This window comes from Molossus molossus, unplaced genomic scaffold (genome assembly GCF_014108415.1).
Source record: "Molossus molossus isolate mMolMol1 unplaced genomic scaffold, mMolMol1.p scaffold_m16_p_16, whole genome shotgun sequence".
Classification (NCBI taxonomy): domain Eukaryota; kingdom Metazoa; phylum Chordata; class Mammalia; order Chiroptera; family Molossidae; genus Molossus; species Molossus molossus.
This window is the reverse complement of record NW_023425351.1, coordinates 48,584,810-48,602,547: the sequence shown is the minus strand read 5'-3', so window position 1 is coordinate 48,602,547 and position 17,738 is coordinate 48,584,810. Positions and strand designations below refer to the sequence as shown.

Below are 17,738 nucleotides of genomic sequence, written 5' to 3'. Positions count from 1 at the left end.
GCACGCGCCTTCTTTCTGTGCACGGACTTCCTGTGTAAGAGCACGTGCCTTCCCCGCTGTGCACGGACTTCAGGTTCGTCACTAGTTTAAATTCGCCCTTCCAGCTGCTTCTTCACTTAGGTCGAAGTGTCTTCCAGGATGTTCCTTTCCTCTTACCAAAAGGCCTTTTGCGAGCCTAGGCCATGAGTTTTCTACACATTCTCTGACGTGTCCTTCATTCCAGCTCCACCCGAGGGTGCACCCTCTGCTCCCAAAAACATCTCCTTCAGACTGGGAGGGAGTGCCTGAGACAGACATCACAATGTGCAGAGACGTCAGCTGCTGTAAACACTCACTCTTAAGAAGGAAGGTCAGGGGCTAGAAGGCGGTGGAGTGAAAAAAGAAAGCATTCGAAGTAAGGACTGTTTCCCCTCACTTCACACACGCGAATGTGGCTCCCTCCTGCTGGCTGGGAACCCAGAAAGGCTCAGTCTACTCCCTCCTGCTGGCTGGGAACCCAGAAAGGCTCAGGCTCGCTGGCTGGCCACACAGAAAGTTAGGTACTTGCTTTATAACTCAGCGATGATGTCTCATGCTGCCGCTCAAGGGCTCCCAGGTCAAAGCGCACACACCTCCTCGCTGGATACCAGCGCTACACCAGATCAGCCCAGCTAAGTCGCCTTTCTATTCCATGCTGCTCCCATTGTCACAGGCCTGCAAATCCTCACCAAGGGCTAGGTGGGGGGCCAGCTGACCTAAGCGATCCGCTGAGCCATCTCCAAAGCAGGTGCTCTGAGGTCACCCGTAACCCTGGCTTCCCACACAGTCCTTCCCAGCTCTCCCAGAGAGTGGAAGGAACAGCTATAGTTAGATTTTTTCATTTAAAATTTGGCACTGCCTGAAGTTATTCCTGTTCCTTCCAACGAGGGTTGCCATTATATTAAAAAGAGTAAATTTGCTGCTGCATTACTTGCTGCCCAGAAAATCCAGCTGAAACCTGCTACTGCCAAATCTGCAGTTTCAATGCAAGGCCAGGGCCTTTAAATAGCTCCTGCTAGTGAGGATTTTCTGCTCTCTAGAAAAAAAAAAAGATAAAGCCTCAGTCTGAAGGATTGGACATGGACCATTAGAAACAGAAAATGGTTGTTCCTGTCCCTGTCAATTTCTGACTGTCCCATTTGCGTAATTCTTAAAGGTAACGTCTCCTCAGAGTGGTGGTGTTTGGCGTCTTGGGTCAGAGCAAGCGAATTTTTCTTTAATTACATTTTGCCAGAGTCCCTCAAGTATTTATATAGGGGGCCGTTCTCAAGACTTACTGTTTATGTTTGCAACCCCACCAGTATCCAAAGGCGTTCTTTACAAGTGGAGAAAAATAGACCAGTTAAAGAATGGAAGTTCTTTCGCAGAAGGTCCCCAGACTGGGTCATGGCAACTTCCTCCTGAGATTTAATTCGATTTTGTTTACTTATTATAGAACGCTGCAAAGAAGAACGTAGTTAAGATACAAAGTGTTTTTTCCTTTTCTTTTCATTCCTCTAGCCCCACACTATCTTGCATCTGAACCATTTCAGAAGATTTAACACAGGATGTGTAGTGTTGCAAGGAAAGTAAGAAGCTGGCAGGAGAAAGCCTTCTTTTAATAACTGCAATTTCAAAAAATGAAGCTTACTATTTTGTAGTTAGTAGGATATTTGCCCTCTTCATCAAATATATTCAGAGAACCAAGTCTGACAATGTGATTGTCTACTTTGCTCACAATTTGGGAGCTTGGGAAACCACATCTTAACTCTCCATTGTGTTGGTGGGATGGTCCCAGACACTGAAGAATCAGAGTACAAATGATGCTCCCACCCACTGATACAGGCGTGGCATGTTTAGGAAACTCTGTGGAGATGTGGAGAGAACCTCTGACCTTCCTGAGGTTCCTTCCATGCAGAAGTTTCTGTTCAGTTTCAGGCCACACAGAACGCATGTAACTGTACTTCCACAGGACACTATTTGAAGACTGTATTTTTCCTCCTTTCAAATACTGCAGCAGCATGGACAAATGCCCTGCAGCTCAGTGAGACCTGCCCCATGGTTTATGTATCCCTTTTTACTGTTGTGGTGTGTTGCCTGCATGCCTTAGGTGTACTTTGCCATGTCTGTTTCTTGGAGGACATCCCTTGGAGGGAGACTTTGTTGGAGACTTTTACATGGGCAGGTGGAGAACCAGTGTGTCTGGGAATTAACTGCCCATCTCAGGGCCTTTGCCAATGACTCACAGATGGGGAAGTTTAAAAACCCAGTGCCTCTGTTCCAATTCTGGAAAACTTTGAGGTGTCTCCTTCATTTGAGAGCGTCCCCGTAGAATCAGGTTGAAGTGGGACGTAAATTATGCACTAATTGGCTTCTCCCCCTCGCTGTCCAGCTTTCGGGCAGTCTCCGTCATCAGTCTCCCTCGGACCACCCCCTCAACAAACCCATTTCACAGAAGTGCTCCCTTCAGAACCTGCTTCTTGGGAACTCAAGACAGTGTTTTTTCTCCTTAGTAAGTAGCAATCAAACAAACATTATCCCATGAATGGTCTAATCAGTGTACAGTAAAATACAACTAACTGCCAGTTTATTCTAGTCACTGTATTTCCACTACTGCACCTAAGTTTGCATATTACATTTAGACATCTGTTAACACTTGAGTGCTATTACTGCCCGTCAAACCCCTAATATGTTTTTCTATGGGCTTTGAAAAAACTGGATCCCATCAGTGGGTTTGCAGTACTGGAGAAGTCTATAATTATATTTTGTTCATTCTTTCTTTGCTGTTAATAATACTAAAGAGAGACACATCATTATCATGGCAAAATAGGAATTTCTACCATAGTCTCTACAAAGAACACCAATTTAGACAATCACCCTGAATAGAGAGCCTTTGTGGAAGTCCAGGAGTCCAAGGGAGTAGAGTAGACCACTGGGGGAAAAAAATCCAAGATTGGACACACTGAAGAGGGTACGAGGATGTTTCATGTCACGTGTATCACCTCTTCCCCAAGGCAGAACCGCTCCACATCAAGACAGATTTTCCTGGCCCAGCATTACTCCCGTGGGGGAGAGAACATTTTCTAAGCTCTGCAGGAAGCTTCTATGGAGAGTCCATTCTCCCTTGCCCCATCCGGAGTACTAAAGTAAGCTGTGTGACTGGGATTTGGTTGCAGCTGAGAAAACAGCAGACAGGGCTCTTGGAGGACATCGGAATGCTGTGGATCACACCAACCACATCACAGATTCCATCAGGAAGGCCACCCATGAGCCACCAGGGACGTTTGGTCTGCAGATTCCCCAACTGGCCACAGGCTCCAAAATGCTCCATGCACCTCACCTGCACACACCTCCACCCTGTGGCTAGCTCTCTGTACTCCTTGGCAGATGGCTGGGGAGCACATGCAGAAAGCTGGCCCAACTCTGCTGGCCTGGGAAGAAACCACACAAACTTGAGTATTCAGTATCACACCAGGGAAAGTAAAAGGGAAGCTGTCAGCTCTGGTCCAGCTTTGCAGGACTGAAAGAAAGTACAAAAGCTTAAGAATTGTGTCATCAAAACAAACAAACAAACAAACAAAGAACAGGAAGTGTAAAACAGATGAATCCACAGAAAAGCTTTGAGTGAGCCTCAAAATCCCTAACTGGTGACAGAAAGTACTTCTCTCCCAAAGACAGTAAGACGGAAAGAGGTGACTCCTTGTTTAAATACACAAACACCAATACAATACCTCAAGGAACATGAAAAAACAAGGAAAGATGATACAACCTAAGGAACACAATGATTTTCTAGTAATAGACCCCAAAGAAATGGAGATTCATGATTTGCTTGATAAAACATTCAAAATAGTTGTTTTAAGAAAGCTTGGTGAGCTAATAAAAAGAGCACAGAAAAGTAGTTCAATGAAATCAGAAACAATATATGAACAAAATGAGAGGTTTAACAGAGAGAGAGAACTCATAAAAAACACATTCTGAAACAAAAGGATCCAGTGAATGAAACGAACAATGCAATAGAGCTCATTAATAGCAGACTAGATTAAATAAAAATAAAAAAAACAAGAGTGTTATCAGCCACCCAGAGATTGCAGCTGTCTGGGCTGATCTTCGGCTTACACAATAACTGGCCGCAGCAGCAAAGGATGAACGGAGCTCTGGGAAAGGTGCTGTGTTTGAAGAACGATATCATTTTTAAGAAAGCCTTTTCCCTCTTAAGGTCCAAAACTTCAGGAGAGAATCCCATCTGTTCTGTAGGTGGCATTCTGCTGAGTACCAGTCGGCATTGCAAGACAAAGCCCAGCCATGGCATTGGAAGATACGAGCACCTAATTAAAGCACAAGAGCCCAAGAAGAGGGGAAAAGTAGAAGTGAGACCCATTAATTTGGGGACCCATTATGAATATGGGCTTTTGAACATTCACATGACTGTATATGACATGGCCCTGGCAAAGAGTTATGCTCAATATGTTCACAACCTCTGCAACCATCTCTCCATTAAAGTGGAAGAAAGTTATGCGATACCTACCAAGACCATGGAGGTGTTACAGCTGCAGGACCAAGGTGGCAAAATGTTTGTGGATGCAGTTCTTACCACCCATGAGCGAGTGGTTCAGAGAAGTGGTTTGAGTTTTACATTTGCAGAGATTTTCTTGGAAATAATCCAAAGCAATCTTCCGGAGGGAGTCAAATTGTCAGTGAAGGAGCACACTGAAGAAGACTTCAAGGGAAGGTTCAAAGCTCGACCAGAACTAGAAGAACTGTTAGCAAGCTGAACCAGCTCGTTGCATACTCTGTCATGCCAGCACTGGTGATACTGAGTGCCAAGTTAAACAGGAGACCCCACCCCTTAGATATAAGTCTCCATCCCACAGCCAGTAATGCCTCCTCTCCTCTGTGGAGGAGTGCTTGTCACTTGTCACCACTTTCCTCTGAGCCAACCCTCGTTATCCTCCATCTAATAAAAATCTGCTGATAATGGGTGTTTTTAAAAAATAATTTATTCAGGTGAAATTCACATACAACAAAACTAACCATTTTAAAGTGACTAATTCAGTGGTATTTAATACATTCACAATGGCGTACAATCACCATCTCTATCTAGTTCCAAAACCTCATTGCTTGTTTTTGTAATAAAGGTTTATTGGAGACAAAAAATAATAATAATAATAAATAAATAAATAAAAAAACAAATCTGTGAAGTAGAAGACAAGTCCACCCTGATTTTAAACTCTATTAAAGCTATAGTAGTCAAAACAGAATGGTATCAGCATAAAAACAGACACATAGATCAATGGAATAAGAACACAGAGGCCAGAAATAACCCATGAATATATGGTCAATATAATTGTCAATATAAATGCCACAAATAAACTCATGCTTATATGTCATATTATTTATGACAAAAGAGAATAGAGTATACTATAGAGAAAGAATAGTCTCTTCAATGAATAGTGTTGGGAAAACTAAATAGCCACATGCAAAAGAATAAAACTAGACCTATATCTTAGACCTTATACAAATATCAACTCAATGGCTTAGAAACTTGAACATGACATGAAACCCTAAAATTCCTAGAAGAAAACATAAAGAGTAAGACCTTTGACATTAACCTTGGTAATATTTTTTTTATTTGACACCAAAAGCAAAGGCAACAAAAGCAAAATTAAACAACTCTGACTGTACCAAAATGGAAAGCTTCTACTCAGCAATAGAAACCATCAACAAAATGAAAAGGCAACCTGAATGAACAAAAGGAAATGACAGAAAATATTTGCAAACCACATATTAGATAAGAATTTTATATCCAAAATATATGAGGAACTTATACAACTCAATAGCAAAAAATAACTAAATAACTAACTAAACAAATAAATAAATAATAACTCACTTAAAAAGTGGGCAAACAACCTGAATAGACATTTTCCCAAAGAAGGCATAGAAATGGCCAACAGACACATGAAAAGTGCTCAACATCCCGAATCATCAGGGAAATGTGAATAAAAACCATAATGAGATATCACCGCACACCTGTTGGAATGATGATAAAAAAGACAAGTGATAATAAATGCTGGCGAGAATGTGGAGAAGAGGGAGTCCTCGTGCACTGTGGGTGGGAATCCAGACTGGTACAGCCACTATGAAAAACAGTGTGGAGGCTCCTCAAGAAATTAAAACGTGAACTAACACACAATCCAGCAATCCCTCTTCTGGGTAAACACCCAAAGGAAGTGAAGGCATTATCTACAGGATAGATGTGCACTCTCGTGTTCTTTGCAGCATTATTCACAGTAGCCAAGGTATAAAAACAAGGTGTAAGTTTCCATTGACAGTTGAATAGAGCAAGAAAATGTGACATACATATACAATGGAATATCATTTAGTCTTTTTTTTTTTTTAAAGAAGGAAATCCTGTAATCTGCAACAAAATGAATAAACCTGGAGGGCACTATGTTAAGTGAAATAAACCAGACAGAGAAAGACCAATACTGCATGGTATCACTTACATATGAAATCTGAAAAAAAACAAAAAAGGCAAATTCACAGACAGAGAGTATAATAAATGGTTGCCAGGGGATGAGGGCAGGAGAAATAGGAAGAAGTTGGTAAAAGGGTACAAAAGTTCAGTTATAAGATAAATAAGGTCTGAAGGTTTTAATGTGTAATATAGTGATTATAGTTGATAATACTATATTGTATAATTCAAACTTGCTAATAAAACAAATTTTAAATGTTCTCACCAAAATTTAAAAAGAAAAGGTAAATATGAGAGTTGATGGATGTGTTAATGAATTCAATGGGGGGAATTCTTTTACAATGTATACGTATATCAAGTCTTCACTAACCAGTTATATTTGTCAATTATACCTCAATAAAGCTGAAAAAAAACAAAAAAAACATTAAGAACAGAACTACCATCCATGATCCGGCAATCCCACTTCTACGTATCCATCCAAAGAAAGTGAAATCATTATCTGAAACAGATATCTGCACTTCTGTGTTCATGGCAGTATTATTAACAATAGCCACAAAATGGAAATAACCTAAATGTCCATCAAGTGACGAATGGATAAAGAAAATGCGATACACACACATATACAATGGAATATTATTCAGACATGAAAAGGAAGAAAATCCTGCCATTTGCCACTACATGGATGAATCTTGAGAGCATGCTAGTGGTTGGGAGAAATGGAGAGATGTTGGTAAAAGGTTACAAATTTCAAGTTATAAGAAAAACGCATTGAGTTGTGGAGATTTAATGTATAGCATGGTGACTATAGTTAACAACACTGTGCATGTACTTGCTAGTTGCTAAAAGTATAGATTTTAAATGTTCTCTCACCACATACAAAATTTGGTAGTTTGTGAGGTGATAGACACGTTAACTAACTTTACTGTGGTAATTATTTTGAAATATATACATGTGTGAAATAATTACATTGTATACCTTAAATTTATACAATATTATATGTAAGTTATTTCTCAGTAAAGCTGAGGAAAAAAGAATATTGGAATCCACTAATAGGGAATTCTGCACTTACCAAGGTCATAGTCGGACCTCCAGTTCAGAACACGCTAGACCCACAGGCTCCTGCACAACACGCACAGATGGTAGATAAAATATGACCAATATATTTTTGCTTTTTATCATTTTATTTTTAAGAGGTAATATATTTAATTGTTTTAAGAATAAAATAAACAAAAGCATTTATATTAAATTCTCCTCCCCAACCCTGATGACTTACTACCCAGCTCCCTTCAATAGAAATGATCAAAACCACCAGTTTATCATGTATCTTTCTAGAGATAAACTATATATATATATATATACTGAATAAAAATAAAAGTATGTATATGCTATATTTTATATAAATAGAATATATAATATGCATACTATATTCATTGTTTTTCACATAAACAATGTTTTAGATAGTTTTCACATCTAAATATGAAAAAGTCTTCATTCTTTTTTTTTTTATTGATTTTTTTTTTTATTTAGAAAGTGAGGAAGGAAGAGAGTGAGAGAGAGAGAGAGAGAGAGAGAGAGAGAGAGAGATCTGCTAGCTCCTATACACACTCAACTCAGGATCAAGCCCGAAACCTGGGTATGTGCCCTGACAGAACTAGAACTTGCCCCCTTGGGTGTACAGGACAACGCTCCAACCAACTTAGCCACATCAACCAGAGCTTTCATTCTTTTTTCTTTAAACTACATTTATCTAACCAGTCCCCTAATTATTAACTTTTAAATTGTTTGAAAACTTTTGCTAATATAAATTGTGCTGCAGTAAATTTGGGGGGCATAATGTACGTACCTTTGGAAGTTTGAGAGACTTTGCAGTTTTCCTCTGTAGAATTGTGAACTGACACGTCTATCTAGCAATTCATGAGAGTCCTTCTTTCCCCACACCCTGACTAGCCCGTTTGTAATAAATATTCTTTTAAATATATAGCTCAACTCAAATATATTCAGGGATCAGAAATGCAGAGGAAAATTAAAATCAGAGAAAGTAATTATGTGATTGAACTGTGATTATCATGGAAGGAGAACCCAGACTGTGCAATGCAGGTTTAGGTTTTACCCCTCATCAGCAATGACAAAAGAGGCCTCCCTTGAGGAACGGGTTACACATGCAGGGAAGAGGTGGTCCAGAAATACACGCCAGTGAACACAGGGCGAGGACAAGATAGATATTCTGTTTTGGTCGAGACTGTAGGAGGCAAATTAAATTATTTCCAGGTTGGAATTTGAATTTATACTATCTGGATGTTCCAGTGACTCCCAAGGCAATAAACAAACATAAAATATGTTCTTAGAGAATCCTACCTCTGGCCATGATGAAGTATCTTGTAATGGACCAGCCTTTTGCAAAAACAATTATATAACTATAGAAAATATACAAAAATAACTATCTTAGCTGTGGGAAAGCGGACAGTGCGGGTCTCTAACTCCTGAGAGAATGCACTCCAGCCAGGGGGGCCCAGCATCATGGATCCTTCTCCTCGGGCACTGCAGAGGGTTGCACAGTGAGGGAGCCCCAGCAGAGCTTAAACAACACCAGCTTGGTTTTGCTGAGGTCAGACGACCGAGGTAAAAGAAAGAGACTATTAGGACAGCTGGAATTTGTGAAACAGGATAATCAGAAATAAAACAGATTGCAGAGAAATAGCCCCTGAAACCTGTATAAATGTCTCCTCCATTTTCATGTCATATATAAGCTTTGTACGCATAGGGCAGACTCCGTGATGCCAGAAAGAAGAGTCCCTGAGGGGCACTGGAGCTCACACAGGGCTCACACAGGGTTGGAGCCAGCTGAGACAGCAGCCAGGGTAGGGACACCTCCAGGGACACCTCAGGAATTTAGTCAAACAGTGTAATCCCCATTCAACCCACAGTGCTGTTCAAGCCTGGGATTTAAATGACAATAGGAGGAGACCCTGAGTGTGCTTTCTGAAAAGAGGCATCAGAAAGGAGAATTGCACAACTTCTCTTTCCGTGCATGAGATTAATAGGGTCTCATTGTTTCACATAAACTCAAGCGAGGTGAACTCCCAAGTTTAAACTTTGTGAAGCACAGTTGACAATAGCTACTGTTATTTTCTTTTGCATTCACTTTAAAATATATATATTTTGACTGATTTAGAGAGAGAGGAAGTGAGAGGAAGAGTGAGAGAAACATCAGTGTGAGAGACAAACACCAGTTGGTTACCTCTTGTACCAGGGATCGAGTCCACAACCTGGCTTTATGCCCTGACCAGGAATTGGACCGGTGACATTTCAGTGCATGGGAGGACACTCAACCAACTGAACCACACCAGCCAGGGTTGCATTCACTTTTGCTACACCAAATCCCATTATGACTGTCACACATGAGCTTAAAATAGGAATAAAAGAATTCAGGTGAATAGAACACAGAGAGAGAGAGAGAGAGACCCTTGGGAAACTGCCTCATAGAGCTACTGTGTATATTTCAGAAATGGTTTTTTTCAATGTATATGATATATTCATTCTATAATTTTAACTATCAAGCTTTTTTTGTTTAATGATGTGTCAATATTTGGTTGAGCTTTGGACTTTTTTTTTTTTTATCCTCACCTGAGGACATTTTTCTATTTTTTGTTCAGGTAGAGTGGGAGGGAGAGAGAGGAACAGAGAGAGAGAGAGAAACATCGACGTGAAAGGGACACATCGAGTGGCTGCCACCCCACGACCGACCAGGGCCAGGGACAAACTGCAACCGAGGTACATGCCCTTAGCGGGAACCGAACCCGGGTCTCTCCGGACCGCAGGCCGACGCTCTAACCGCTGAGCCAAACCGGCCAGGGCTGAACATTTTTTTTTAGTGGAGCTCTGAAACAATCTTTAAGAGAACAATGTATCAATACAGTGGGTATTGTAATATCATTTTAAATATACATATGCATATATATCTTGTTATCACATGGAATTTTCAATCACAACATGTATTTACTAGAACTTGGAAATGACTTTTAAGTCTTTTAAGGAGAGAAGAATACTGTCAAAGAGAAGAGAGAAAATAAGTAGCTGTATTGTTGTAGTCAACTGAAAATCATCATCAACCTCAATGACTAATATTTATATTTAAAGATTTATCGAAGCCCTGACTTACGCACCCACCTACTATCTCTTCTACATACATATACAAATACATATACATATACATATACATATACCCAATCAGCTGCCTTCTAATCAGACTAAGAAAACATATAATAGTTTATATTGCTGCAGCTTTAATTAGATAAAATTAGCATTTATATTTATTTTTCATGACTCTTACAAAATTTTTTTTATGGCAGCAATTAATGTGTCTCTCTACTCTTTAAAGCTCTGAAGAAATCAAACCTGCTAAATGATCAATTCTAACATGGTTCAATGAGCTAACTTAAGTATGAAGCTAATTTAGGTATGAAGCATATTGAGAGTTTTCTTTATTGGTGTTTGTAACAGCAATCTCCATAGCAACAAAATAAATGGGAGATGATATATGTGTGCACTGGATAAACCATATATGTATATTTGTTTAAGGAATTCGCTCACACGATCGTGGGGCCATGAGTCTGAAATTCACAAGCAGGCCAGCAGTCTGGAAGCGCAGGCATGAAGGAATGCTGCAACCTTGAGGCAGAATTTCTTCTCCATGTGCAGAACAGAAAAACCAGAAAACAAGTTATCTGCTTCCAAAATACAATGGTGGGACAGGATAAGATACGATAGACATTCCCAATCTCTTAAACAACTTTTCATGTCTCTTCAAGGTAATCTAGGACCTTTTCTATTATGTGCTTCAAAACCTTCTAGACTCAACCTATTACCCAATCCCAAAGCCATTTCCACATTTTTAATTATTTCTAACAGCAGCGCCCCACTTCTTAGGGCCAAAGTCTTTGATGGTGTCCTAGGGCTGCCATAGCAAAAACAAGGTGACAGACAATGAAGGCAGATACTGCAGTAGTATGTCCACAAGCCAAGGAGTTTCAAGAATTGCCAGCAACCACAAGAAGCTGGAAGAGGCAAGGAAGGGTTCCTCCCTACGACCTTCAGAGGGAGCAGGGCCTGCACACACTTGAATTTGGGACTTCCAACCTCCAGAACTGGGAGAGAAGACATTTCTGTTGTTACGTCACCCAGTTTGGTACTTTGTGACTGCAGCCATAGGAAGCGAAGACATTGCTAAATCTTACTTTTTCTTACAATCTTCTTTGTCCAATGTGTTTATGTTCTTCGGCTAATTCCATTTCTTTTTCTCAGCATTGAAAAAGCATTAAATTGGTGATTATACAGTATGTTCTACCCTTTCTCCATTTCCTAATTGTTAATATATAGTTGTAATGGTTTCAGTGAAAAGGAAAAAAGACGAAAAAAAAAAACAAGTACGTATATTCCTATCTTGGCATTTGCACTAGCTCCTTTCCTAACACTTACTCTTTTCATTTAATTATTTATTTTTAATTTATCTTTATTGTTGAAAATATTATATATGTCCCTCCTTTTTTTCCCCCATTGACTCCCTCCTCCCCACTCCCACACCCCCTGCCTTCACCACACTGTTGTCTGTGTCCATTGGTTGTGCATATATGGGTATCAGTTCTTTGATTTAGCTCTTCCCTTCCCCTAACTCTCCTTCCCTCCGAGGTTTGTCAGTCTGTTCCATACTTCTACGTCTCTGGATCTATTTTGTTCGTCAGTTCATTTTGTTCAATATATTCCACAAATAAGATCTGGAGAGTATTATCCAGGTCCCTCCATGTCATCTCAAAGGGTAAGAGATCTTTCTTTCTTACAGCTGTGTAGTATTCCATTGTGTAAATATACCACAAATTTTCTATCCACTCATCTACTGACAGACACTTGGGCTGTTTCCAGATCTTAGCTATTGTAAATAGTGCTGCTATGATTCTTCCTGATTGGTGTTTCAGGCTTCTTAGGGTAGATTCCTAGAAGTGGGATCACTGGATGAAATGGCAGATTTATTTTTAATTTTTTGAGGAAGCATCATATTGTTTTCCATAGCGGCTGCACCAGTCTGCATTCCCACCAGCAGTGTGCTAGAGTTCCCTTTTCTCCAGCACTTGTTGTTTGAGGATTTGTTGATGGCTGCCATTCTGGCAGGTGTGAGGTGATACCTCATTGTTGTTTTAATTTGCATCTCTCTGATGATTAGAGATGTTGAGCATTTTTTCATGTCTCCTGGCCATTTGTATGTCTTGTTTGGAGAATTGTCTATACAGGTCCTCTGCCCATTTTTTAATTGGATTGTTTGTCTTCCTTTTGTTGAGTTGTATGAATACTCTACATATTTTGGATATTAACCCCTTATCCGATGTATCATTGGCAAATATGTTCTCCCAGAGAATGGGTTCCCTTTTCATTTTGATACTGGTTTCTTTTGCCATGCAGAAGCTTTTTAGTTTGATGTAGTCCCATTTATTAACCTTTCCCTTTGTTTCTCTTGCCCTAGGCAGTGTATCAGTGAAAATTCCACTATGTATGATGTCTGAGATTTTTCTGTCTATATTTTCTTCTAGGATTTTTATGGTTTCATGAGTTATACTTAAGACTTATGCATTTTGAGTTTATTCTTGTGTATGGTTTAAGTTGGTGTTCTAGTTTCATTTTTTGCATGTAACTGTCCAATTTTCCCAACACCATTTATTAAAGAGACTATATTTTCTCCATTGTATGCTCTCGTCTGCTTTGTTGAATACTAATTGTGCATACTGCCTAGGGTTGATAACTTGGTTCTCTGTTCTGTTCCATTGATCTACATACCTGTTCTTGTGCCAGTACCAGACTGTTTTGATTACGATGGCTTTGTAGTATAACCTGATATCTGGTATTGATCTGGTATTGTGATGTGTACTATATCTTCATAACAGTGAAACCCTTCATATGTTCTCCTGCTGGCTCAGTTATGCTAAAGACAGATCTGATTTCCATGAAGACCAAATCCAGCAGTACAGATCATAAGTCTGCATTACAGCAAATATCCAAATTGGCTTATTTATGAAACATTTATTTTGTGTCTATCATATTCCGAATACTACACTCGTCACTGGACAGCATGGCCTCAGAAGGTTTAATAAGTGCCTGATTGAAGAAAAAACAATCTAAATTATATCCGCATCAGTGAAATTCCTAACCATTGCCTCATCTTGTCATGAGTCAAGCCTCTCACAGGTAGTAGCTGTGCCCACTCCTGGCTTCCTTATCTTTCTCACTTTTCTCTGGCACTTAGACCACAGCATTTCCCACAGCTAATTGGCTGCATTCAAATCCAACAACCTCTGTCATTCCCCACCTGTGTGACTTCAGGCAGTTTGCTTTGAATTCTCTGCACTGCATTTATAACAGCTGAGAGGGTCCATGGTAACACATTCAACCTCCCAGAGTTGTTATGAGGATTCAGTATGAAAGCCTACGCTGAGAAAACACAACTGAACAACTGCTATTATTACTGCTGCTCTTGAGGACCTTGCGATCTACTGGGGAAGGACTGCTGAGCAATAATTGCTAGGCCCATGGAAAATATGTGTTCTGCTAACTCACTTAAATGGTGTCTTTCTTGCCACCCTGACTCCTGTCTAATTTTGGTTTTTATTTAGGAAATTACAAACATAGTTTATGTTCGTCAGGTCTAGTGTTTTTAGAGTTTAGGTGATGGGAGCGGGGTGCTCTAAGGCTCATAGAGGCAAGTTCCTCTTGAGAACATAAGAAATCATGTCTTACGTGCAGATAAATGAGCCATTAGCTAGTTGCCCCCTGTGGTTCCAGAATCCTCGCTGGATTTGCCTCAGTTTTTGCCTGGACACAGTAGAGGAAGGCTGAGCATTTACAATTTTTTTTTCACTACCTGCAACTAGTGATGTCTCAAAATGAACTGATGAGTCTGATATGCTTTTAGCACCTTACTTATATTTGACAACCTCACCATTTTACCCCTAGTTTATCATGCAAAGGCAGAAGGACAAAGTCAAATACTGGTTTGGATTCCCTCTGCACAACTTAGTAACCGTGGATTTTTTTTTGTTTGAAACTTTCTTAATCCCCCTGACATGGTATGACTGACAAAATGATAACTCTTATTATCTTTATTTAGGCTTTGGTCATCATCACCTTTATTTACCATGGTATTTTCAAATCAAACCAAGCATATATAAGTGGAATTTGTGAGCAACAAGAACAGAAAATGGAACGTGGCGACAGCTGGGTGTACTTAGTGTGCATGTTTGTTCTCCTTGAGATGCCTACCGTTTGCTTGCCCATGGCATTGAACTCAGACCCCACTCCCAGGTATGTCCTTTCCAGTCAGTCCTTCCTTCAGCCATCTTTGTTGTTGTTAATCCTCAAGGATATTTTTTCCATTGATTTTTACAGAGAGTCAGAGGGAGGGAGGGAGGTTGAGAGAGAGAAACATGGATGTGAGAGAGGCACATCGATTGGTTGCCTCCTGTATGCACCCAGGCCAGGGCCAGGGAATGAACCTGCAACTAAAGTACTGCATTTATAACAGCTGAGAGGAATTGAACCAACAATCCTTTGGTCTGAGGGCTGATGCTCTCTAACCACTGAGCAACTGGCCAGCGCTCAGCTATTTTTTTTTTTTTTTAAGTGCAACATTCTTTCACTTTTACAAACATGCCTTACAATGGAAGTAAAGCAATTATTTATTTTATCGGTTGAAAAAGACAGTGTGAAGCAGTGGACAGTGTGAGCAGTGCAAAGATCGTAACATCTAGATTCGATCTCTATTTCTGCTACTTAGTAGTGTTGTGACCTTGAACAAGTTACTTATCTCTCTGAACTTTAGTTTTCTCACTTAACAGTGGCTATAATTTTATCTGTCTGAACCAGTTTTTGGAAGCAAGAAATATATTTCACAGAAAGTAGCTGGAACATCTTCTAGCCTAAAACTGATAGGCAAAATGTTAACCATTACTGAAATTACTACTAATACTATGAAGATACAAATTATTTTGACTGAGAAATTTACAGACAAAATGTTCCTGATGTTCTTCTTCTAGAATAATAAATGGATGAAAAAAAAAACTAATGATATTTTAAAAATAATAAAGTGAGCCTTAACTGGTTTGGCTCAGAGTTAGAGTGAAGGGTCTTGGGTTCAATTCCCGGTCAAGGGCATGTACTGGGTTGCAGGTTCAATCCCAGGCCCAGTCAGGGTCATGGGGGAGGCAACCAATCAATGTGTCTCTCTCACATCAATGTTTTTCTCTCTCTCCCTCCCTTCCTCCCTTTCACTCCATCTAGAAAAATATGTCCTCAGGTGAGGACTAACAAAAAAATAAAATAATGAAGTGGGGGAACTTGCCATACAAGTTTAGTATACTTTATACTGGTTTAAACAAAGGTATTTACTAATGATTCAATAAATATATTAACTAAAAGGACTAGTCTAAAACAAATTATACTATAGACTAAGAACTTACTATATCATAAAGAATTATAAAGTAATCAGAAAGAATACTTTAACAAATGATATTAGAAAATTTAGCTAAATGTATAATAAAACTTACAATAAATTCTAGGTGGAAAATCTAAAACTATAATAAAAAAGAGGACAGGGTAAGTGATTTGCTCAGTATCCCACACTTAATAGAGTATATGTGGAAATTAAATTCAGATATTCTAAGCATAACACTGTATAACAAAACTGTATGGAGAATGTGTTGCCAATTCTTTAAAGATTAACACACATACACACACACACTTAAGTATATATTCACACACATTTTCAAAAGTTGGAAGGTACCAGAGAAAAATGCTATGCTAATGAATAATAATATTTTCTATGGTGGTTGAAATTACAGTTTTATCTTTAAACAGGGTGTGGCAACAATAGGTTTACAGTTGTGAGTACATGAAACAGTTTATTCTTGTATTATTATTTATTAATTATTGTATTATTTCCCATACAAGCAACTCTAAAGCTACTTTTGCCCCACCCTGTATAATATTCTAAGTTTTCTTCAAAGGACATTTGTCATTTTTTTAAGAAGAAAAATAAATACTCAAAATGAATTTATTTTTAAAGGAGGAATGTTAAAATATTCCCTTCTCTATACATATATCCCTATAATGTCTTAAAATTGCTGATCCTCAAAGGTCAGAGCCAAGATATGATTAACTAATGATGCTTGGTGCAGTGTAATTAGCTGCTTAGAGGGAAAATCACCCTTGCTTCCTCAGCACGTTAGAACAACTTCCATGTTTGTCTCTGCCTCCACTTTCATCTCCAGCCCAACCTCCAGCTCCCTGTTCAATAAAACATGCTTGCCCTGGGCAAAAAGGCTCATTTATCTGATTTTGATATTATCCTTTTTTTCTTCTTAAAAACTTCTTGAGATACTATTGTTCTGAAGATCTTGATGACTTCACAGAAGACTGAGTGTATTTATTCCCCAAAGCTAAGAGACTTGAGATTGAGGTGGTTTCTGAGAACATTTCACATAACATTTAAGAGGTTAATGTCTTGGTCCTGGCCAGTCTGGCTCAGCGGTTAGAACATTGGCCCGCAAACCAAAGGTTAGAATCCAGTCAAGGGTACTTATTTCAGTTGCGTTTTGGTTCCTGGGGTCATGCGGAGGCAGCCAGTCAATGTGTCTCTCTCACATCGATGTTTCTCTCTCTCTCTCCCTTCCACTCTATCTGAAGATAAGTGGAAAAATATCCTCAGGTGAAGATTAAAAAAAAGAAAAGAGGTTAATGTCTTAGATTCTGCCTCTGACTTAATTTTCAAATGTTGTTAACCCAATAACTGATCTTTAAAATGGACCTGAGGAAGATTCTGCTTCCTGCCATGATGGTGAACCAGCATCAGCTACTGGGTCCAGATGAAACCTGGAGAATCTATATAACCAGAGAGAACCAATAAATCATGAAGGACTTCAGGCCAGATTGAAATCTATCATATGGTGTGGGTGTGGGGTGTGTCTGTGTCTGTGATGTGTGTGTGCGTGAGGCATGCATGTATGTATGTGGTATGTTTGTGTCTGGTGTTTGTGTATATAGTAACCAACTGGATCCTCCAACAAATGGCAGCCAGAAGCAGCAGAGAGAGGCGTAGTTAGAAGAAAGCTTCTTCCCGCATTGCCTTGGGAGAATTATCACCGCCCTTTCCCTGCAGATATCAATGGCAATGGTGTCCCTGATCACTGGTGTCCACTCATAACATCTGAGCAGCTCAGAAGCACTTCTGGGC

General features: G+C 39.5%; 1 protein-coding gene across 1 annotated transcript; it reads left to right on the top strand.

Annotated features, from left to right (window-relative positions):
• Positions 1–4,099: 4,099 nt before the first annotated feature.
• On the top strand, positions 4,100–4,769 carry LOC118631460 (39S ribosomal protein L48, mitochondrial-like). Its single transcript, XM_036263837.1, has one exon. The coding sequence runs from the start codon at positions 4,140–4,142 to the stop codon at positions 4,767–4,769; it is 630 nt and encodes a 209-aa protein (XP_036119730.1). The 5' UTR covers positions 4,100–4,139.
• The last annotated feature ends 12,969 nt before the right edge of the window (positions 4,770–17,738 follow it).